The sequence below is a fragment of the Rana temporaria genome, chromosome 5 (genome assembly GCF_905171775.1).
Source record: "Rana temporaria chromosome 5, aRanTem1.1, whole genome shotgun sequence".
Taxonomy (NCBI): Eukaryota; Metazoa; Chordata; class Amphibia; order Anura; family Ranidae; genus Rana; species Rana temporaria.
In genome coordinates, this window is record NC_053493.1 from 78,698,728 (window position 1) to 78,722,658 (window position 23,931).

The 23,931-nt window shown below is 43.2% G+C and overlaps 1 protein-coding gene across 7 annotated transcripts in view; it reads left to right on the forward strand.

The window, feature by feature from the left end:
- KMT2C (lysine methyltransferase 2C) overlaps nucleotides 1–23,931 on the forward strand; it is a 310,800-nt gene that overhangs the window by 255,750 nt on the left and 31,119 nt on the right. For all 7 annotated transcript variants that reach the window (XM_040352734.1, XM_040352731.1, XM_040352735.1 and 4 more), the window contains 5 exons: nucleotides 692–2,239; nucleotides 6,849–7,064; nucleotides 10,943–11,107; nucleotides 14,693–14,831; nucleotides 14,927–15,074. In XM_040352734.1, the coding sequence (XP_040208668.1) occupies nucleotides 692–2,239; nucleotides 6,849–7,064; nucleotides 10,943–11,107; nucleotides 14,693–14,831; nucleotides 14,927–15,074 (2,216 nt within the window). The remainder of the gene's footprint in view (nucleotides 1–691; nucleotides 2,240–6,848; nucleotides 7,065–10,942; nucleotides 11,108–14,692; nucleotides 14,832–14,926; nucleotides 15,075–23,931) is intronic.

Sequence of the window (23,931 nt, forward strand, 5' to 3'; positions counted from 1 at the left end):
CAAATTTGGTGCCTTTAAGTGTTCTGTAAACCGCAAGTGATGTTATGACGGCGCTTCCGGGTTACTAGATCCGAGACTCACTCAAAACCGATTCCGGGTTCATTAGGGTCTCCAATCAGCCGGTGGAGGTGCCGGCTGGTCGATCGGGCCTCCTGGTGTGCCGGGAGACCCCAGACGAGCAGCGGAAGGCGGCGGGAGGAATGACGTCCCCTCCCGATGCTTGGGATAACAGCCAAGTGACTTCTTAGCCGCATCAGTGGTTAACCCAAGAAAGCCGTCACCAGTTTTTAAAAAAACAGTACCGGGGTTGTGCCTGCAGCTGCAGGGATCACCCCTGTACATGTCGGCATAAGGGGGTTAAAATGTTTTAATTGTACACCCCTGGGTTACTATGCACAGCTGCATCAGATTCTATGTGCACCATTTCATTAAATCTTCCTCCTTGTATTTTTTATCAATGAATACAATGCTTCCTATGATTGGTTGAGGGGGAGAGGCAGGCGAATTACGTCAAAATGTCTATTTTAGCCAATAAAGGAAGCCTTGTTTTCATAAAATACAAGGCTTCCATTGAATGGCCGAGTGTCACAAAAAGCATTACTTGGGTAATCTGTCATTTGTCTAGACAGCTGTATGTTTGCCTTCTAATTTCTTTTCTAATTTCTAGTTTTTAATTATTTTCTTTAACTAGATCCGAAAACAACAAAAAGAACACACAGAACTTATTGAGGAGTACAGGAACAAGCAACAACAATTTTCAGTTGCGCCTCTAATGCCTGGAGTTCCACCGCAGCAAGCACTCATGACTGCAGGACCACCACCACCTATTAACCAACCAAACTTTCAAATTCCACAAGCACTACACCCACCAGGACCAACGATGCCAGGCCAGCCTTCACAGCCAAGAATGCCAGGATGGCAGCCTCCCCATACTCCTAAAAACCTTGCACATCCACCAAGGATGCAACGTCCAGCTGGTTCTGAAGTAGCAGCCCCTGCTGCTCATGACAATCCCAATGCTCCACCAAGGGTTGAGTTTGATGACAACAACCCCTTCAGTGAAACTTTCCAAGAGAGGGAACGTAAAGAAAGACTGAGAGAGCAGCAAGAGCGGCAAAGAATACAGCTCATGCAAGAGGTAGATCGTCAACGAGCAATAAAGCAAAGAATGGAAATAGAACAGCAAGGCATGGTTGGTTCAGACCTAAATAACAGACCATTGTCACAGATGCCTTTCTTTGCCTCTGAATTACCAAACGACTTTATGTCAGTTCCACAGCCTCTTCAGCAATCTCCACAGCATCAAGCACAAATGGGACATGTTATGCCCCACCAAAGCATGGGAAACTCTCCTCCCACTGTACCTTTTATACAGAGCACAGGTAAAAGGTCATTAGGGCTCTCTCCTTATGGACAAGAGTCTCAAACAGGCTTTCCACAAGCATCATGTCAACCCACATTTATGCCAAACGTCACCTCGGCATCACCTGTTGCTGATAGTGGATGTTCTATTGGACATGACAGGCCAGTAAGTGCCACAGGTTTTCAAAGTCCAAGTCAATCCCTTATACAGTTGTACTCTGAAATCATTCCAGAAGAGAAAGGAAAGAAGAAAAGGCCACGAAAGAAGAAAAAAGAGGAAGACGCTGACTCGTTAAAGTCTCCACCCTCAACGCCGCGGTCTGATACTACAGCTCCACTGACTCCAAGTATCTCAGAGGCATCAACACCAACTGTTACTGTCCCTAATAATGATAGTTCTCAAGGAGAACATGTGGCTGACCTAATACGTTCCTCTACACCAAATACTGCAAACAGCAACTCTGTTGAATTAGAAGATCCTCTTGTCACTAAAGATGTGAAAGGAGCATTTGAGAAACCCAGGGTGGAGGAAGAAAATGGTCAGGCAGACCCGAAAGTAGAACGTAACATTCAGGAAATAAAACTGGAGAATACAGAAGGAGATCCGTCTCCACAGCAAGCTGACCCAAAGGTGAACAATTCATCAGTGTCGCTAAAGACTGAAGAAGCCACATTGCACAATGCACTTTTAATGGAACCCGACTCTTACCCTGTCTCTGGACCCTCAGGAAAACTGGAATCTGGCAATGAATTACTAAAACATTTGCTCAAAAACAAGAAACAGCCTGTCATGTTGCAACAGAAGTCTGAGGAATCTTTACAATCAGATGAATATCCCGTTGACATAAAGTCTGCTGGAAAGCAAGCAGATGCACTGGTGAGTTTGGTCAATGCTATGTAAAACAAGTAGAATTTAGGGAAGGTGAATTTATGCCCGCTGTTTAAAGTGTTAAGGTGATAAAGTTTTATTTTTATTTATTTTTTGGTAAAAAAAAAAACTGTTCTACTTTCCTGCTCTGTGCAATGGTATTGTACAGAGGTTACTTACTGTTCTTGAGTCCCCTGTCAGTACTGTACATTTCTTCTTCTTGCAGGTGCCCCCATAGCAAGCTGTGTGCTATGCAGGCACACCTATGCAGGAGAGCTCCTGAGCCGGGCTGTTTGCATCTGTAGATGCACACAGCGTGGCTCAGCTATGCCCCCTACTCCCTCTTCACAGGATTTGACTGACATGGCTCCCGCTGCTTTCAGAGTCTCGGGCCAGGAAGAGAGAACAGCAGCTCTTCAGATGGACACAGCACTAGTTTGAGAGAGTATTGGGGGGGGGGGGGGGGTTGTGAAGTATTGGATTTTTTTTTACCTTAATGCATAGAATGCATTGGGTAAAAAAAACTTTTAATGTTAGAATCACTTTAACCCATGTTGTCGGCACAATACTCCAGGTAAAGTTGCTTACTTTCAAGCAGCCATTTTGAAAAAGATATGTACCTAAGATTTGAATTTCATCACCTTTCTGTTTTCAGTGTAATCTGATGTTACGGAAATTGGTGGTTTTGCGGATTAGCCTTGCAGTACTCTTTAGCTAGCCAGTGCACATAAGAAATCACTATCTGAGCCAACCTATATTAATCGTAAAGTATAGGACACTGACTTGGTATTCATAGACCCTGAATTATATGCTGGTACCTTCAGGTGATTGGAACTCTGGTTGTGCTTTCAAGGATTCATCCCCTTGGTGCCCCCCCATTACCCTACCTCACTCTGAGTCCTCCATTTTTTGGTACTGTTCTAAGGTGATGACCTTTTCTCCTTTTATGGAAAAATATTGTCGTACTTGATTCTCCTCTGTCTCCTTTTGCCTTTTTGGGTACCAAGAGATCATCTAAATCTAAAAAGACATTTCCTGTTAATGCACAGATAGAATGAGCAATCTATGATGATTGGGTAAATCTAGAAAAGATTTTCACCCCTGCAAGAATACATGCTGAGCTTGTAGCCAGTATATAACATTTTTCAAATAAGTGTTATGTTCCAGACCCTGCCATTTCAGCCTTAAATATCTTACTATATCAAAGATGACCTTTAATTCAAAGATTTTGCTGACAGTACATTTTAGGTGCTCTTAAAGGCTCGGTTTTCTCTGGCAGGCCCAGTTCTAAAACCAGTTATTGCTGCAGTTTGTCTGCCAAACTGCAACTAATTGTACAAGAGCAATGAATGAGTATCATCGTAAATCCTGGGTAAAAGAAATGTTGAATGTTGAATTTCAAGAGAGCCAAGTTTACTAAACTGCACTCCATACGTTAACCACTTCATATATATATATATATATATATATATATATATATATACTGGGGCAGGGTGGCCCTATTGCACGAAACAATGTACCCATACGTTGTTTCGTGCAAGAGGCACTGTGGGCGGGCGCCCGCTGCATAGCGGGGGAGTCGTTGCACCGGTCTGGCGGTTGCGGTGTCCGCCAACCACCCGTGATCGCTCCTCAGAGAGGCAGAATGGGGATCTGACAAAGTAAACAAAGCAGATCCCCGTTCTGACAGGAGAGTTCAGTGAGATCGTCTGCTGTTCCTGATCACTAGTAACAATCTCTCTGTACTCAATTGGTCCACTCCCCCCACAGTTAGTAACACCTCTCTAGGACACTCTTAACCCCGTGATCAGTGGCTATTTTTATCTTTGATCACTGTAATAATGTCACTGGTCCCAAAAAGTGTCCGATATGTCCGCGGCAATGTCGCAGTCTTGCTAAAAATAGTTGATCACCGCCATTACTAGTAAAAATGTATAATATAATGCCATAAATCTTTCCCCTATTTTGTCGCTATAACTTTTGCGTAAACCAATCGATATACGCTTATTGGGATTGTTTTATTTATTTATATATTTTACCAAAAATATGTAGAAGAAATTTTCATTTTTTTACATATTTTTTGGGGATGTTTATTATAGCAAAAAGTTAAAAATATATATATTTCAAAATTGTCGGTCTTTCTTTGGCAAAAATGAAAACTGCATAGGTGATTAAATACCACCAAAAGAAAGGTATTTGTGGGGGGAAAAGCACATAAATTTTGTTTGGGTGCAACGCAGTGCCGTATCGCAAAAAATGGCCTGGTCATTAAGGGGGTAAATCCCTTCCGGTCCTTAAGTGGTCAAAGCACTAAATGGGAAGATATTCTAGAAACAAAAATCTCCAGAAGAAATGGGGGAATTCATTAATGGCATTAGCCAGTGTCTTCCAATGGGCAATACGTATAAAAGAGCCTGTTAAACCTTGGTGGCTAAATTTGAGTGTAAAAAGGCATATTAAAGAAATACAACTGTCCTTTAAAAAGTATAAAGCCAAGTGGTCATTGTCAGCATTTTAAATTTACAAAGAATGCAATAAGAAATGTAAGCGTGCAATCAGGGTAGTGAAAATAGACACTTATTGGAGAGGAGTGAAATCAAAAAATGTTTTTTAATATATTAATAGTAAACGCACAGACATATAGGCCCCCCTCCCCCCCCTTAAAGGATAGTCAGGGGAAGTTGTTTACAAGTGAACAAGGAGATGCTGCAACAATGTAAATACATTATTTTCTTTGCTAAGGATGGGAGGGGTATAAATAACCACTTACAGAGACCGCCCTATAGCATATATACTGCACTTCCACTGCTGTGATCCTGTGTCTCTGTTCGAAAAACTGTGGGTGCAAGCAAACATTCAGTGACCGGCAACCGCTGATCGGTGTGACGGGTCCCCTACATAGAAGTGCAGACATTGTGCTATAGGGCGGTCGACAAGAGGTTAATCACCAAGGGGACACCAGGAGTCATGCAGCCTTATAAAAAAACAAAAAAACAGGCAAGAGCATCTTATAAATGGAGAAACACTGTCCAGCAATCCCTGCTGTCCACATCCCAGGTGTGGATTATTGGGACATGTACATGATGAGAACCATCAGAGTTTACCTCAAAGCTGCAGTTTATATTAGGAAGTTGAACTCCATATTCATCGTACTGATCTCACACGGAACCTCTTCAAATCCATTGTTGCTCGATGGGTAAAGCTCACAAGAGCTTACACTTTAAAAGACTAGGCTGCTCCTGCTCTATTATGTGCTCTTTTCACCAAATTGGTGGGAATTACCTGAGCAATTTCAACATTGTGCCTCTGTTACCCAGCTTTATAAGGCTGTCACTTGGTCTTCTGTTCATACTGTTTAATGTTCTACCAGGTGGATGTCCAGTTTTCTGCAAGTGCAGCTTTCGCCAACAAGGTTCTTGCAGCTGCACTCTGAAGTTCGGTCTGTTGATCCATGTTGTTACTGAGCCTGTTGGGACAGTTCTGCTTGTTGTTGCCCACCCTTTTCATTCATTGCTTGGGGATGTCCAATGGACAATGAATACTCAGTCTGTGTCATGTGCTCTAAGATTTCCATTAAAGACTTGCTGTAAATACCATAGCTTGGAGTATACAGGACACCCTCCTTTCCAATGCTGGTTTATTACTTGCTATACTTTTGTCTTTAGTTTTCTATTAGTGTAAATGTAAGTACATTTTGGTGCTGTAAAATGCCTTTTTTTTTAATCTTTCCTACTGGGTTTACCATTAGTTTGTCTATACCTGCATTAAGAGAAACATTTTTTTACAAATCCTGGAAGTGAGAGCTTGGCTTAAAAAATCCCCACAGTTGCTTATGTTGTCTGTTAAATCAGGAGAAAGTTCTCTCTGATTTGTTACCATTTTTCAGTTTACCGGATATTGTACTACATGATTGGCAGTTTCTGTTTACTGTTGCTAGTCGGCCTTAGGGTCCTTTCACACTAGCGGACCGTTCTTGCGTTCATTACAAGTCCGTTAACGGACTTGTAATGAATCCCTATGGGATCGCGTCCGTTAGCGGATGGAGCATCCGCTAACGTCCGTGTCCGTCGGGATCCGCGTTTGCGAACGGAAGAAACCCTATTTTTCTTCCGTTCGGCGAAACGGATCGGATGCAGATGGACAGATGGTCCGTCTGCATCCGATCCCCCATAGGGGAGAGCGGAGCAGAGACAGGGCGGTCTCTGCACTGTGTGCGGGGACCGCCCTATCCGCCGACAGCTCAGCGGGGATGATGGAGGATACCTGCTGAGCTTTGGCGGACACACGGAGCGGACACAGAAACGGTCCGCTCCGTGTGAAAGGACCCTTAGAAAGTCAATCACAGGACAGTAAAGAGCAGGTCTCCCTTTTGCATCCTGCCATTTGATGTAAAAAATGCTTGTAGCCATTATAGTGGACAGCTGTGGAAATATTTTAAATGAAATAACTCTAAAGTGAACATTATGCAGGAAACATAGCATTTTCCTATACATGAGTAATCCATATTAGAAATCTTTTTTTTTTTTTTTTTTTTGCAAATATTTCAAGACTTGATTCATACAAAAACTGTACTAAACATTGATTACAATAAATGTGACACCTTTATTTCTTCTCTCAGCACCCCTCAGAAAATAAGGAGCTGGTCAATTTTAATATTAACCAGAACCCGCTCTCAAGAACTGATTTTGATACGGAGAAGAAGAAACCAAGGAATAAGAGGGTTCAGAGAAATACAGACAAGGCTGCTACCCCTCGCTCTAAGAAAAGGAAGAAGGAAGAGGAGCAGAAACCCTCTATATTTGCCTCTTCTGAGACTTTCACGCATATAAAACAGGTAAACATTCATATTAGATTTTCTTTCAAAGTCCATTTATTGGAACAGTTTTAAAGTGATTGTAAAGCTTAGATGTTTGTTATGCACTATTCTGATACAGATAATCATGACAAATCTTTTAAGGTGGTCTTGCTGGCACGAATTTAAATTTTCTGCAGAGTAAAGATCAATGTTAGACCAATCTGAGACCAGTACCCCTATTGGGTAAGAGGTGGAATTCTCACTGGTTGAAGGTGGTTTACCTCATTTTCTACTACATTTAGGTTAAAGGCTAAGGAAAGTTCTGGTCCACTAATTTGTATGCTTATACCTTAACTATGACATACTACATGTGAATTTTTATTTATATGCAACATTATACTGTGAGTTACTCACTGTGTTTAAGTTGTGATAACTGTTCCATTGTTTATGACGTTTATATCCCCACTCAGTCCCCTCCCCCCCTAGTGGAAGCCACTTCCTGCAAGGGCACTATTGCATTTTCGATCCTGAGCTGGGCTGTTTGCGTTTATTCAGACATGGCAGCTCAGCCCCACCCCCCGCTCTCTGCTCACGGGTTTTGACTGACGGCAATGGCTCCCACTTGACTCACCAAGCCTGTGATGGAGGGGAGAAGAGCTGCTGCAGATGTGCACAGCATTAGATGGAGATCAGGTGTATAATCAAACTAAAATATAGAATAGTTCATTCATCCAGCGGGAAAGTAGTAAATGCAATGTTCTCCCAATAAAGTGCTGTTTTTGTGCGTTTATAAAACCAAAACGGTGTGCTTTCACCTTCTTGTGCCTCCTCTATGCTCACAGAACTTCCACCTTAGGCAATAATAAAGCCTTACATATGTAGTGTCCGGGATGATGTTACATCTGACTTGGCTCTATTCCTGTTATTCCAGGAATCTCCAGATTACTCTAGGTGGTTGTCCCTTTAAGGTTCAATCTCCCACGCTCAATCCATATGTTTAGGTTAAAAGTAAGTATTCCTCTATAATGTTGTAGTTAAAAGTAACAGTAATTCATTAAAATAGCAAATCTTACAGCTAAAGAAAGCTCTGTTAGGTGTAAATACAGTGACTTGCCAGTCTCTTGCATTACTTCCTGTCCAGAATGCCCTACGTGTTATGTCACGGCACGTGACTTCATCAGGTTCATTTTGGTTTTATCCACATTTTGGGTAGCGCAGAGGTATACTCACACTACAGTTAGATGGAGATCGAGTCAGGTAAGTATTTAGGGGGAGCTACGATTAAAAGTTTTTTTTGTTATCATTAATGCACAGAATGTGGCAAGGTAAAAACTTTTGCAACCACTTTAAACATGAAATATTAGCATTAAGTTTGGACTTCTGATTGCCTGTCATTTTTATTATAGTTGTCATATTTTAAAAACAAAGGACTCTGAAAAGGGGAATACCAACAAACAACGGTGTCCTCCAAACACCACCCAAATAGGTAGAAACAATTGTCAGCAACTCCAATCTGTAAGAAGTATTAATTGGTACATATAGGAAAACAAAAGAGCAGACTTGCTTCGGCTGAAGAACCTTGGTTTCTGCAGTGACCAAGGCTCTTCAGCCGAAACATGTCTGCTCTTTTGTTTTTTTATGTGCCAATATTTCTTACGGATAGGAGTTGCCGGCTATTTTTCTATTTTATCTGTATAAAGGGATCGGAAGCATTGTCCCCAAATCAAAAAGCTCAGAAAAGCAAGGAAAAAAGCGGGCAATTAAACTATCGCGGTACATGTATATGATATAGTATAGGACACAAATATAAAAAAGTAATTCAGTTTTATTCATAAAAAAACAATAACAGACCATGACGCTTAATTAAAAATGTTTAATGGCAGACCACATGGATCACCATAAGAGGAGTCCCCACATGGGGGAAGTATCCCAATGGGACATGGGTCGCGGAGGGCATCTCTACTAGTTTCGCAGTTGAACCGCTTCATCAGGAGAATATCTGCAATCGGTTAATAAATTGATCAGAAAAATGACAGTTCAGGAAATACAGTCTCTCTTATGCAAACAAGGAACAAAAAATATATTAGCGGGAAGGGCTTAAATCACAGCTGCCTACCTAGAGCCCTTGCCAGACCGGGGACATCAAAGTGCCACGAGGGGAGGCCTCACCAGCACCCCCCACTTGTGCCTTTCCCTGGTTATGTATACCAATTGCTCTTATTACCATTGACATATCTCTTCGATCATTTTGGACAGCTAGCCCATCCATGGCATGCTCCCCACACTATGTCCGCAGTGGTGCGGCTTCCCCTCGTGGCACTTTGATGTCCCCAGTCTGGCAAGGGCCCTAGGTAGGCAGCTCTGATTTAACCCCTTCCCTGCTAATATATTTTTTGTTCCTTGTTTGCATAAGTGAGACTGTATTTCTTGAACTGTCATTTTTCTGATCAATTTATTAACTGATTGCAGATATTCTCCTGATGAAGCGGTTCAACCGCAAAACTAGGAGAGATGCCCTCCGCAACCCATGTCCCATTTGGATACTTCCCCCATGTGGGGACTCCTCTTATGGTGATCCATGTGGTCTGCCATTAAAAGTTTTTAATTAAGCATGAATGTTATTGTCTGTTATTGATTTTTTATGAATAAAACTGAATTACTTTTTTATATTTGTGTCCTATACTATATCTTATTCATATACCTGTACCGCGATAGTCCAATTGCCCGCTTTTTTCCTTGCTTTTTGGAGCGTTTTGATTTGGGGACAAATCTTCCAATCCCTTTATACTAAAACTTCTGGATTCAACTGTAAAATATCTGTCATATTTTACAGTTAGCTTTCTCACTATATACTTATGGTTTTCTTATTTTCCAAGCTAAAAAAAATGCATTGTATTGCTTCCGCTAAGATTCATTGGTGGGTGCAGTAACTTCACAGGTCTGGTGGAACAAGCTATTATAAACAATTACTGGGATAAATCCCACCAAGCATGTCCGTTTGCAGTATGGAAAATGAAACCTAATTTAATATTAAAAAGGAGTTACCGGTAATCGTTTCAAGCTGAGGGTGCTGTGTGCAAAAACTGCAAGTTTTCTGGGGGACTAGACCGTTTACCAGAAATATACACATAAAACACACACCTCTCCACCTTTGGTTCATGAAGATTTAGGTTAAAGGGGTTGTAAAGGTTCATGTTTTTTCACCTTAATGCATCCTATGCATTAAGGTGAAAAAACATCTTACGATTTTCGGATCCCCAGCCTCCCCATTTTACCTACCTGAGCCCTGGAAAGTCCTACATCCCAAACACGCTCTTCCTTTGCCCGGGCTTCTCGGCTCTTCATTGGATAGATTGATGGCAGCCCAGCCACTGGCTTGCGCTGCTGTCAATCAAATCCAATGGGGCGGGGCTGTGTCCTTTACTCGGTGGCTATGGGCGTTGAATACAGGACTCGGGAGCGCACCCGCAAGGTAACCCTCTTGGGAGGGCTTTTCCCAAAGGGGGTTTTATCTGAGGTGGCGAGGAGCCGAGACAGCCGCCGTGGGACCCCAGAAAACGCCTTTCGGGGGCCACTCTGTGCAAAACGAGCTGGAAAGTATTGACATGTTTATTTAAAAAAAAAAAAAAAGAAAACTTTTACAACCACTTTAATAGGGAAGTCGGTTGGAGACCCTTCTGTTGGCAGCTTTTGTGGAATGTTGGGCTACCTACCCAGGTGACAATCCTTAATACTTCAGAAACTTTAGGTTCTTGTCTTTCAGTTTTATTAAGTTTCTCCAGGTCATGTGCATGCTAGCTCCACTTTGTTTTCTTTAAAATCTCTTCATCTGTGGACTTAATTGAACTGAAAAATTAGCAGTGTGGTTCTATTCACTATAATACATTTTAGATTTTACATGCCTATTTTCTTTACAGCAACTCTCTCTACTTCCTCTAATTGAGCCAATTGTGGGAATGAACTTTGCACAGTTTCTTCCTTATGGCACTGGCCCAATAAGTGCTGGTAGTCGTCTTCTAGGGACCTTCGGCTGTGCCTCCCTTGATGGTGTTTCGGATTATTATTCCCAGTTGATTTTCAAGGTTTGGCCATTAATATATTATAATATACTATACAAGATTTACAATGCTTCGAACTAATTTGTTATGATTTAGAGTGTTTTGAATTTATGAGATGTCTAGCTTGCCCTTTATAGATTAGCCACAAGATGGTGCTAATGAAGATGTACTTGAAATGTGTAGTTATGTCTGCTTGTATCCCTATACATAGGTGGAAAGATACAGCGAGGGGAAAAAAGTATTTCATCCCTGCTGATTTTGTATGTTTGTCCACTGACAAAGAAATGATGAGTCTATAATTTTAATGGTAGGTTTATTTTAACAGTGAGAGACAGAATAACAAAAATATCCAGAAAAACTAATTTCAAAAAAGTTATAAATTGATTTGCATTTTAATGAGTGAAATTAGTATTTGATACAATCTCTCCACCATGGCCAAGACCAAAGAGCTACCCAAGGATGTCAGGGACAGGATTGTAGGCCTTCACAAGGCTGGAATGGCTGCAAAGACGATCGCTAAGAAGCTTGGTGAGAGGATGACAACAGTTGGTGTGATTTTTCGCAAATGGAAGAAACACAAAATAACTGTCAGTCTCCCTTGGTCTGGCGCTCCATGCAAGCTCTCACCTCATGGAGTTCCAATGATCATGAGAACGGTGAGGAATCGGCCTAGAACTACACCGGAGTATCTTGTCAATGATCTTAAATGCAGCTGGGACCATAGTCACCACAAAAACAATTGGTAACACAATATGACGTGAAGGACTGAACTCATGCAGAGCCCACAAGGTCCCCCTGCTCAAGTGGGCACATGTATAGGCCCGTTTGAAGTTTATTAATGAACATCTCAATGATTCAGAGATGACCTGGGTGAAAGTGCTGTGTTCAGATGAGACCAAAATCAAGCTCTTTGGCATCAACACAACTTGCCATGTTAGGAGCTGGAGGAATTCTGCCTATGACCCCAAGAACATCATACCCACCATCAATCATGAAGGTGGAAACTTTGGGGGTGTTTTTATGCTAAGGGGACAGGACAACTTCACTGCATCAAAGGGACGATGGACAGGACCATGTATCGTCAAATCTTGGGTGAGAACCTCCTTCCCTCAGCCATGGCATTGAAAATGGGTATTGGATGGGTGTTCTAGCATGACCATGACACGAAACACACAGCCAAGGCAACAAAGGAGTGGATCAAGAAGAAGCACGTTAACCACTTAACCGCCACCAACCACAGTTGTATGGCAGCAGGTCGGCTTTCCGGCACAAGCCGCCGCCGTACGTTGGCTCGCGCAGTTGCAGGCCTGTTCTTGCGCCTGCTGCATGAGCGTGCTCGATGTCCTCCGGCGACTCGAGATCGCAGTAAACAGAGGCCGAATGGGGATCTGCCTTTGTAACCAAGGCGGATCCCTATTCTGACAGGTGACACTGATGAATACATTTTTATATATATATATAATTTATTTCTTTTTGGATATGTATTATAGCATTTTTTTATTTTATAAAATTTTTTACAAAATTTTCACTTTGTTTATAGCGCAAAAAATAAAAACCGCAGAGGTAATCAAATACCACCAAAAGAAAGCTCTATTTGTGGGGGGGGGGGGGGGGGGGATGTCGCACAACCGCACAATTGTCAGTTAAAGCGACGCAGTGCTGTATCGCAAAAAATTGCCCAGTCATTTAGGGGGCATATCCTTCCGGGCCTTAGGTAGTTATGGTCCTGGAGTGGCCTAGCCAGTCTCCAGACCCTAATTCCATAGAAAATATGGAGGGAGCTAAAGGTTCGCGTTACCAAAGGTCAGCTTTGAAACCTTAATGACTTGGAGAGGATCTGCAAAGAGATGTGTGCAAACCTGGAGGCCAATTACAAAAATTGTCTGACCTCTATGATTGCCAACAAGAGTTTTGCCACGAAGTACGAAGTCATGTTTTGCTAAGGGGTCAAATACTTATTTCACTCATTAAAATGCAAATCAATTTATAACTTTTTTGAAATACATTTTTTGGGATATTTTTGTTGTCATTCTGTTTCTCGCTGTTAAAATAAACCTACCATTAAAATTATAGACTAATTATTTTTGTCACAAAATCAGCAGGGAATCAAATACTTTTTTTCCCTCACTGTATCCTCCCAGGATTTTTTTTTATAGATAAATGAAAAGACAAAGACGAGATTGAATCCTGGATACATTAGTCAAGTCTAGGAAGTAATCAAAAAGGTCAGTCCTATGCAAAAGTGATATTTCGGATACTACTGGAATTTGAATGAAGTCGCATGCTGGTTTTTTTTGTAGGTCCGAGGGCTCCAGCTGCCAAATCTCAGTTTACAACAGTTCCCTGCTCTTTCTATCCATACTGAATCTTTACACACTATTGCTGGAGATTCTCCAATATCTACCAAAAACCTAAATATCAATTTTGAATGTACTGACCTATTTAATTATCCTCCAAAATAGTTTTTATACGCTTTAGAAATAGGCATCTAGTTCAGACAACACAGAAGTGATCCAACTCTACAACAGCAGCCCATACATCGCCACAATGTTTCTGTAAGGGATCCCACAATGACATTTAGTTGGCATCATCTTTTTGTATTTACCTGAAAATTTGCATTAGATGAGCGCAAAAACACCAAGGCATGTACAATATGTGCCATCCGAACGTTATACAGTTCTCGCCGCCTAGTGTGCATCAACCCAAACTTATTTTAGAGCAAAAAAAATGCAGATTTTAACAAGTGCGTAAGAAATGTCAAAATCGCCCTGTATGGCAAGCAGTTAAAGGGGTTGTAAAGGTACAATTTTTTTCCTTAATAGCTTCCTTTACCTTAGTGCAGTCCTCCTTCACTTACCTCATACTTCGATTTTGCTTTTAAATGTCCTTATTTCTTCTGAGAAATCCTCACTTCCTGTTCTGTCTGTAACTCCACACAGTAATGCAAGGCTTTCTGCCTGGTGTGGAGTGTCGTGCTCGCCCCCTCCCTTGGACTACAGGAGAGTCAGGACGTCCCACTTACACACAGCTCCTTTCTCGATCTGCAACATAGAGAGCGTCCTGACTCTTTTGTAGTCCAAGGGAGGGGGCGAGCACAACACTCCACACCAGGGAGAAAGCCTCGCATTACTGTGTGGAGTTACAGACAGAAGAACAGGAAGTGAGGATTTCTCAGAAGAAATAAGGACATTTAAAAGAAAAATGGAAGGATGAGGTAAGTGAAGGAGGACTGCACTAAGGTAAAGGAAGCTATTTAGGGGAAAAACAATTGTACCTTTAACAACCCCTTAAAGTGGACCTGTGCCAAGATGCACATGAAGTTAGTAGTAGGTTTTAAGCAACATGCGGTACCATATCATACCTGTTATTTAACCATCTCTGTACCCTGCACCTTTCTACAAATCAATTGTGTTTTTTTCACAAATGTGTACGGTTCATTAGGCTTACTTGTGTTTTTTCTTTTTTCTTTGTTTTCTAAATTGGTTTTCTACATGAATAATTTGTAGAGATGCAATTTTTTTTCTGTAGAAATTTTATTTTAGTCTGTATCTTCTTTTTTTTTTTTTTTTAACAGTTTCATAACACAGTCATATTATTTGTTTTTAACAGCAAAATAATCTCAGTAATCCACCCACACCTCCAGCCTCTTTGCCACCAACTCCCCCTCCAGTGGCCTGCCAGAAGATGGTGAATGGTTATGCCACCACTGAAGAGCTGGCAGGAAAAGCTGCTATTCTTGGAGGACATGGTATCTTTAATATTGCCTATTACATAAAAATATATTATCACAATCTCTGTGTATTGCTGTTATCATTGCATTCATGTTCTACTTTTTCATTTCAGTTACCAAAGCTCTGGGACCCAAACAATTCCACCTGCCTTTCAGGTCCCAGGATGATCTTTTGGCTAGAGCCATAACTCAGGGACCTAAATCAGTGGATGTCCCAGCTTCATTACCCACACCACCTCACAATAATCAGGAGGAGTTGAGGTAAGCCAGTCTCTATCTTAATGAAACCTATAACACCCTGTAAAGCAGGGTGAAGGAGATATGAAACTCTAGCGATCCACCCAGAGGAAACAAATATATAAAACGATACCTGCTTTATTATTCAAGTAACAAGAAAAGAACAAAGTCCATTTTAAATTCATAAAATATGGCCATCTACATTAAATTAGATTTTGAGGATGATATTCCATCAGGGGCAGGCTCCCTTTGGTGGTAACCCTGGGCAACTGGACTAATCATGCTTGCGCTCTCCTACTTCCCAACATATTTCAAAGGAATGAGCATCTTCATCAAGGGGAGGGAGCACAAGCTGACTAATATATATTAAGGTCTGTCTTGTTTCTGCCCACTAGTAATATTTACCCTTACAATCCCAGACACTAAAAGGTGTATAAACACTCCAATTCATATACAATATATTCCAATAAAAGTCATGAAAAAGCAAACCCTCTATGATTGAGGTGGGTCTTGACGAATTATACTAAACACATATTTGCATGAATACATTTAACAATATACTGCAACAGGGCTTATACAAAGCATTTAAGATTGAATTCAACATGTATCCCATTAGAATAAAAGCTCATTATTTATATGTCCATTCACTTTCTTTTCGATCCCAAAAATGAATGTTACACCATTTGGTTTTAACTTGTTAAATGGCTAAAAAGGTGAACGTAGGATCTTTCCTATGACATTTTCTGCAGGACACGATTGTCTTTTTGCCTTTCATAACATTGCACATATGTTTGTTTCATATGGCCAGTATATACTGTAGCTAGCAAGAGCATTCTACCAAATAGATCACATTGGTGGAATCATAAGTTAAAAATTGTGTAATAATTCTGAGTGAACAAAATAATAGTGCTATGTTAAAGCGGTTGTAAACCCGCATATACATTTTTTTTTTTTTTAACCCTGCAAGGTAAAAGCCATAATGAGCTAGTATGCACCGCATATTAGCTCATTATGAAATACTTACCTCGGAACAAGGTAGGGAACTTACCTGGTCCACGCCGAGCGTGTCTTCCGGGTATCGCCGCTCCAGCACTGTGATTGGCTGGAGCGGGGATAATGTCACTCCCACGCATGCGCGCGGGAGATTTCAATCCGGCATGGGTCGGCGGGGCCGGCCCTTCAGCCGAGGATCCCCCCTGCGCCGCTGCAATCGGCAGCGCATTGCGAGAGGAATCTCTCCTAAATCGTACAGGTTTAGGAGATATTCTTTATACCTACAGGTAAGCCTTATTATAGGCTTACCTGTAGGCAAAAGTAAAAAAAAGTGGGTTTACAACCACTTTAAGTGAATGAACAATTCTATATTAGTGTGTGAATAAATCACCCTGTGAAGAGTATATCACACATATACTACAAACAAAAATATATATCTATAGATAGAGATATATATATATCTATTTTATTCAGAACGTTCATCCAGTGGTCAAAAAACAATAAGTGATAACCACTCAAGCCAAGTCCATAAGTGTTAAAAAATTTCAAGTGATTAAACTCAGTGTCCATTCAATCTTCTTAGAAAATCTTGCTTGAAACCTTCCACCACACCATAAGTGCGCAGTGACTCCACGCCCTAAGGAATTGCACTTACCAATAGTATTTGCCTTGCAATCGCATGCTCGGCAATACAGCTTAATAAAGTCTCCAAAGGTATTAATTGATTCCACCAGTGTTCCAGTAAATCAGATTGTTCACATGAGGACTGATGTGTTTGTAATCATGTAATTCAGGGATGTTGTGCTGATTGATACTGAACAGTCATCACCTCGCCTCCAAGTCTTCTCATCAGTCCAAGTGAGGTTTAGAGATTTGTGATGATCCCAATAATGTTGTCATATGCCTCCAGTTTACCATCTAAATTCTTACCTGTGTGTCAGCCTTCAAGGCACTTCACCTTGCACTTGGCATATTGTTTTTTACCTTATTGATTACATTTGTATATCTCTAGGAACCTTTTTTTTAGTTTGTTAACAAAAGCGGGAAATGGTTTCTCTTTCAAGTTTTTATTGCTGTGTCTCCATTGGGTAGATGCACCCCTCTATTTGTACTGGTCACTTGTGTCACTAAGAAAAAGAAATTAAGAGAAATACCAAATTTCTTTATCGTTACATCACGGGACACAGAGCGGCATTCATTACTATATGGGTTATATGGAGTACCTTCAGGTGTAGACACTGGCAATCTTCAAACAGGAAATGCCCCTCCCTATATAACCCCCTCCCATAGGAGGAGTACCTCAGTTTTTACGCCAGTGTCTTAGGTGTTAGTCATGGTTTAGCTTGCCTCCGCATCCTTGGGATTAGGTGAGCTACCGGTTCTGTCCAAAAAAGCCTGCGCGCTAAAGTGGTCAGTAACCGGACCCCAAACCCTTGGGGTATAGCCCATAATGCTTTCTTTTTAAGAGAGCTGGACCCTGGGCCCAGAACTTAGAAAACCTTTGGGGCGCCTAATGTTTTCTGTTTGCCAGGGTGCTGTATGGGCCCAGGACAGTGGATCCTTCATGGAAGAAGAAGGTTCCCAGGGCCTGAAGGTCTAGACATCCCCACGGAGATGGGGGAAGATTGGACCTCTTGCTTGGCAAAGTCCTGCGGCATGGAGCAGGTAAGTAAGGGGAAAAAACCTGCGGGGCTTGGCTCTTAGCAAGTTTTTTCTGGGAGGTCACAGGGGACATGCCTAAAGGTTATGCATTGCATCTGGCAAACCAGTCACATATCATGAAGATAGGATGGCTCTATATGTTATATTTCCCCATAAAAAGTGACCTCCCTGGTAGTGTTGCAAAAGCTGTGAGTGGGGCCTTTTGTGTACAATGTATGTGTGTGTCAGAGAGCTATGCTTACCTGCAAGCCTCCAGGCGATGCTCTATCCAGTCCTCTCCCTCATGCCTGCAAGGCAGGCAAAACGCTGACCTCCTCGTGTGTTCCAGGCCTGCGGCTGCAGGAACAGAGAGGCCCTTCCTCCCAACCCCCCCCCCCCGTCGGCGGGCGCGCGCGCGGTGCGCGTGCACGTGTTATAGACGCATTTGGCGCCGTTTTAGCTGGGGGGGAAGGGCGGGTCAGTGGTTTAAAGGAAGGGGCGGCCCTTCCTTAGATGCCACAGCTCATTCATTTCTCTGGCTTAAGGGAGGAAGGACTGGAGTGAAGCACGGGGCGCTGAGGACACACAGTGGCCAGAAAGAATACTACAGTCTTCAGAAGATTGTGGTTTAGCCTAGGAATAGGCTGGTTTTCTTTTCCATCTCATAGTCTTTTCTTTGGCAATACTACTCAGGGGGATAGAATGTTTTTTCTTGCCTAGATTGAAAAAAAAAAAAAAAAAAAAAAAGAAGAAAAGTTTTTCTTTGAAAAAAAAAAAACAAAAAAAAAAAAAAAAAAAAGAAGGTGTCATCTAGGGTAGAGGAAACATTTTTTATTCCCCAAACAGGTGTTTGGGCATTTAACTATTATAAGTCCCAGGTACCAATAAGTAGCAGGTGTACCTCGGTATTGTACCATGGCATCAAGAGCAGAGGGTACAAAAGGTGGGGATTCCCCCGCAGAATCTGAGGTCTCGGATAGAGCTATGCCGCTGCTTTCCCCACAGGGAGCCTTTGGGCCATCGGGGTCTGGGGCTAGAGCTGACGCGAGTCAACCCAACCCTAAGGTGGTCACGGAGGAGGTGTTACTCGCCTCTTTAAATGAGATGCGGAGAAGCATGGGAGAAATGATAGCCGCAGCCATGCGGGGTAGTAAGCGGAATAGATCTCCGTCACCCGTGCGCGGACCCTCGGAAGAGGAGGTCCTTTCCTCTGGGGAATTGGACCTCTTGGACAGAGACCAGGTAGGTTCAGGGATCGAAGATCCGGATACAGAGGAGTCTGGGGCAGTCTCCCTGAGGGAGAGCTGGTGGATTCAGGGCTTGACGGACTTGGTCCATAAGGCATTCAACCTACCTGTACCAGATCTCCAGGTATCCACGTTTTCAGCTTTGGGCTCACTGAGGGCGCCTCAAAGCAGTGCTGTGTTTCCGATCCATCCTCTATTGGAGGAAGTCTTGTTCCAAGAGTGGAACAAACCAGACAAGGTTTTCTTTCCACCTAAGAAATTTTCTGTCTTATATCCTATGGAAGAAAAGTTTTCCAAGAGATGGGCTTCTCCTGCAGTAGACGCAGCCATCTCATGTGTTAACAAATCGTTAACATGTCCTGTAGAAAACGTACAGGTTTTCAAAGATCCAGTTGATAGACGCTTGGAAGCCCTACTTAAGAACTCCTTCACTTCTGCAGGGGCAGTAGTACAGCCAGCCGTGGCTGCGATTGGAGTCGCTCAAGCTTTATCGGATCAATTTAAGCAAATGCTTGAACTTATTCCTGCCGAGCAGGCAGAAGAATTTTCGGATGTCCCTAAGGCCATATGTTTTACGGTAGACGCAATCAAGGATTCTATCCAACAAGCGTCACGTTTATCATTATCCCTTATCCATATGAGAAGACTCTTATGGTTAAAAAGCTGGGAGGCTGAGCCCCCATGCAAGAAGCTCCTGGCAGGGTTTCCCTTCCATGGAGGACGGCTCTTCGGAGAGGACTTAGATAAATACATTCAGACCATTTCAAGCGGCAAGAGTACTCTCTTGCCAACTAAGAAGAGGGTTCAGGGACCTGCGTTTAAACGACAGTCCTCCCCTGGGCAGGGGCCCTCTAATGCCAAGCAGTATCGACGGCCTCCTGCAAGAACAAACTTCGGCTTCAACAGCAGATCACGAGGACAGGCTGTTAGGGGCAAGAGGCAGTGGTTTCGCAAGCCAGCAAAACCAGCCCCCAAGTCTACCTCATGAAGGGGCGCCCCCACCCACGAAGGTGGGGGGAAGGCTGCGACTCTTTTCGGAGATTTGGGAAGCCAACATTCCCGACGAGTGGGTACGGTCTTCCGTGGCCACAGGCTACAAGCTAGAGTTCCTAAGGTTTCCTCCTCCTCATTTCCAGGAGTCGAGGATTCCAAACGATCTGGAGAAAAGAGCCGCATTAAGGTCGGCTCTAGATCATCTACTTTCCCAGGAAGTAATAGTAGAGGTACCAGTCCTGGAACAGGGGCTGGGTTTCTACTCCAACCTATTCATCATCCTAAAGCCCAATGGAGATGTCAGGCCAATTTTGGACCTAAAGATGGTAAATGCATACTTAAAGGTCCGCTCATTTCGGATGGAATCCGTGCGGTCAGCAGCTGCCACACTCCAAAAGGACGACTTCATGGCGTCCATAGACATAAAGGATGCCTACCTTCATGTTCCAATTTATCAGCCACATCAAAGATATCTACGCTTTATGGTGGCTTCGCGTCATTTCCAATTCGTGGCGCTTCCCTTCGGGTTGGCTACGGCCCCCCGGGTGTTCACGAAGGTTCTAGCTCCAATCCTAGCCAAGCTAAGGATCCAAGGGGTCACGATCCTAGCATACCTGGACGACCTCCTAGTCATAGACCACTCATCTCCCGGCTTGGAACGAGCAGTGGCCCTCACGGTCCAATACCTCGAGAGGTTCGGCTGGGTCCTAAATCAAGAAAAGTCAACATTCCAGCCCACAAGGCAGTTGGAATATCTCGGCATGAGATTAGACACGGAACAACAAGGGGTGTTCCTACCTCTGAGGAAGGTCAAAGCCATCAAGGAATTAATCCTACTGGTTCTAAGCAAGAAAAAACCGACTATTCGCCTATGTATGAGATTACTAGGCAAGATGGTGGCTACTTTCGAGGCGGTGCCATACGCCCAGAGCCACACTCGCATCCTGCAGGCAGCCATCCTGTCAGCATGGAGCAGAAGGCCACAGGCCTTGGATATCCCGTTGCCTCTCTCATCAAGAGTCCGGCAAAGTCTGTGTTGGTGGTTAGACCCTCAATCTACTGAAGGGAAAATCTTTCAGCCCAGTGGCTTGGAAGATAGTGACCACAGACGCCAGCCTGACGGGCTGGGGAGCGATTGTGGATGGTTCCACTCGCCAAGGTATTTGGGCAAAGCCAGAGAAGCTTTTACCCATCAACATCTTGGAGCTCAGAGCTGTTCGACTAGCCCTCAGGGCTTGGACGTCGAAATTGCAGGGGCTCCCGGTGAGAATTCAATCAGACAATGCCACGGCAGTGGCATACATAAATCACCAAGGGGGGACCAGGAGTCAGGCCGCTCAGAGAGAAGTGAGCTTGATTCTCTTATGGGCAGAGGCTCATGTGCCCTGCATATCGGCAGTATTCATTCCCGGAGTGGACAACTTTCAGGCGGACTTCTTAAGCCGCCAGACTCTATGGCCGGGGGAATGGTCTCTGCATCCACAAGTCTTTCAAGCACTCTGCCAAAGATGGGGAGTGCCGGACGTGGATATCATGGCATCGAGACTCAACAAGAAGCTAGACAGGTTCATGTCCCGCTCAAGGGATCCGATGGCCTGCGGAACCGATGCTCTGGTTTGCCCTTGGCATCAGTTCAAGCTTCTTTATGCGTTTCCCCCGCTCCAGTTACTACCCCGCCTGCTGCGCAGTATCCGGGTGGAGCACATACCAGTTATCCTGGTAGCTCCAGCATGGCCCAGAAGGGCTTGGTACTCACTAATCCTAAGGATGGTAGTGGGAAACCCTTGGACTCTGCCTCTAAGGCCAGACCTGCTATCGCAAGGTCCGATCCTCCACCCTGCCTTACGGCATCTAAATTTGACGGCCTGGAAGCTGAATCCTTGATTCTCAGGGGTAGAGGTCTGTCTCAGAAGGTAATCTCTACCCTAATCAGAGCCAGGAAACCGGTCTCTAGGGTGATTTATCACAGGGTCTGGAAGGCCTATATAGGCTGGTGCGAGTCCAAGCTATGGCTTCCTCGCAAGTTCACCATAGATAGAGTTTTAAGTTTTCTCCAGCTAGGAGTGGATAAAGGATTGGCATTAAGCACAATCAAAGGACAGATTTCTGCCCTGTCAGTGTGGTTTCAGCGGCCACTGGCCACCCACTCGCTGGTTAAGACCTTCCTTCAAGGGGTCTTACGTATTAAACCTCCAGTTAAATCCCCGCTTTGTCCGTGGGATTTAAATCTTGTTCTGTCGAGTTTACAGAAACAACCGTTTGAGCCGTTGGCTGAAGTTCCTTTGGTTCTACTGACAAGGAAGTTGGTGTTTTTGGTTGCCATAGTTTCCGCAAGAAGAGTTTCGGAACTGGCAGCCTTATCCTGTAAGGAACCATATCTTATATTTCATAAGGACAAGGTCGTTCTCCGCCCTCATCCTTCCTTCTTACCGAAGGTCATATCCAGTTTTCATTTGAACCAGGATTTGGTATTACCATCCTTCTTCCCTAAACCTACTTCCAGAAAGGAAGGGTTGCTGCATACCTTGGATATTGTCAGGGCCATGAAGGCCTATCTTAAAGCTACAGAGAAGATCCGGAAAACAGATGTCCTGTTTATTCTACCGGATGGGCCCAAGAAGGGGCAGGCAGCTGCAAAGTCCACCATTTCTAGGTGGATTAAGCAATTGATCACTCAGGCCTACGGCTTGAAAGGGTTGCCTCCTCCAGTATCATTAAGGGCTCATTCTACTAGAGCCATGGGCGCCTCCTGGGCAGCGCACCACCAGATCTCTATGGCTCAAGTTTGCAAGGCGGCAACCTGGTCTTCTGTCCACACATTTACAAAATTCTACAAGTTGGACGTAAGAAGGAATACTGATACTGCCTTCGGGCAGGCAGTGCTGCAGGCTGCAGTTTGAGACCCTCGGATTCCGGGGGCTCCTCTTTTTTTGAGTTAAATTTAAAATTTAAGATTATTTTTCTCAAATAAGTTGGATTTATTATGATTTGAGTATATCTCTAAATTAAATCCTTTTGTCTTGGAGATGTTCTCCCTCCCCTCATTGTAAGCATTGCTTTGGGACATCCCATATAGTAATGAATGCCGCTCTGTGTCCCGTGATGTAACGATAAAGAAAAAGAGATTTTTAATACAGCTTACCTGTAAAATCTTTTTCTTGGAGTACATCACGGGACACAGAGCTCCCACCCCTCTTTTGAGGACCATTTTGGGAGGCATACTGCTTGCTACAAAACTGAGGTACTCCTCCTATGGGAGGGGGTTATATAGGGAGGGGCATTTCCTGTTTGAAGATTGCCAGTGTCTACACCTGAAGGTACTCCATATAACCCATATAGTAATGAATGCCGCTCTGTGTCCCGTGATGTACTCCAAGAAAAAGATTTTACAGGTAAGCTGTATTAAAAATCTCTTTTTTTGAGTTGTCCCCAAAACAAGAGGTAAGGTGGGGATTCCTGATCTGGGGACAACTGTCTAAGAAAGAAATGCTCCTCTCTTTGGTGGATTTCCTCTAATTTCGAGATGCATCTCTGGGACGGGAAACAAAGGGAAGTTTCCCCAGTAGTATGCAGAAAGCAAAGAAAGAAAAAAAAAACTGGTAAGGAGTTTAACCCTTCCATAATCTATCCAAAAAGAAACACACAATTTTGGAGGCACATTCACTCTAATTGAATCGGAAATTGCTAAGACAATCTGTTTCATAGTAAAACTTTATCCATAACAACTTGATAAAAATAATGTTCTTTAGCAAAGAACATACATTCCACATTAATAATTATGCTACCAAAATGAGTGTACTGTAAATTGCTTCCAGCATTGTTACCATTTCTTCCTGCGGGAGGCTGCCATTTTGCTGAATGCCGGAGCCCCTGAACAGCAGTAAATCTTCAGCTGTCATGAAATCAGCCTCTACAAATTCGACTGTTTTACATAGCTATGCCTGCAAAAGGAGCCAGCATCAAGTGATATAGCAGGACTTAATTTTCTCTCACCAAGCACTACTAAG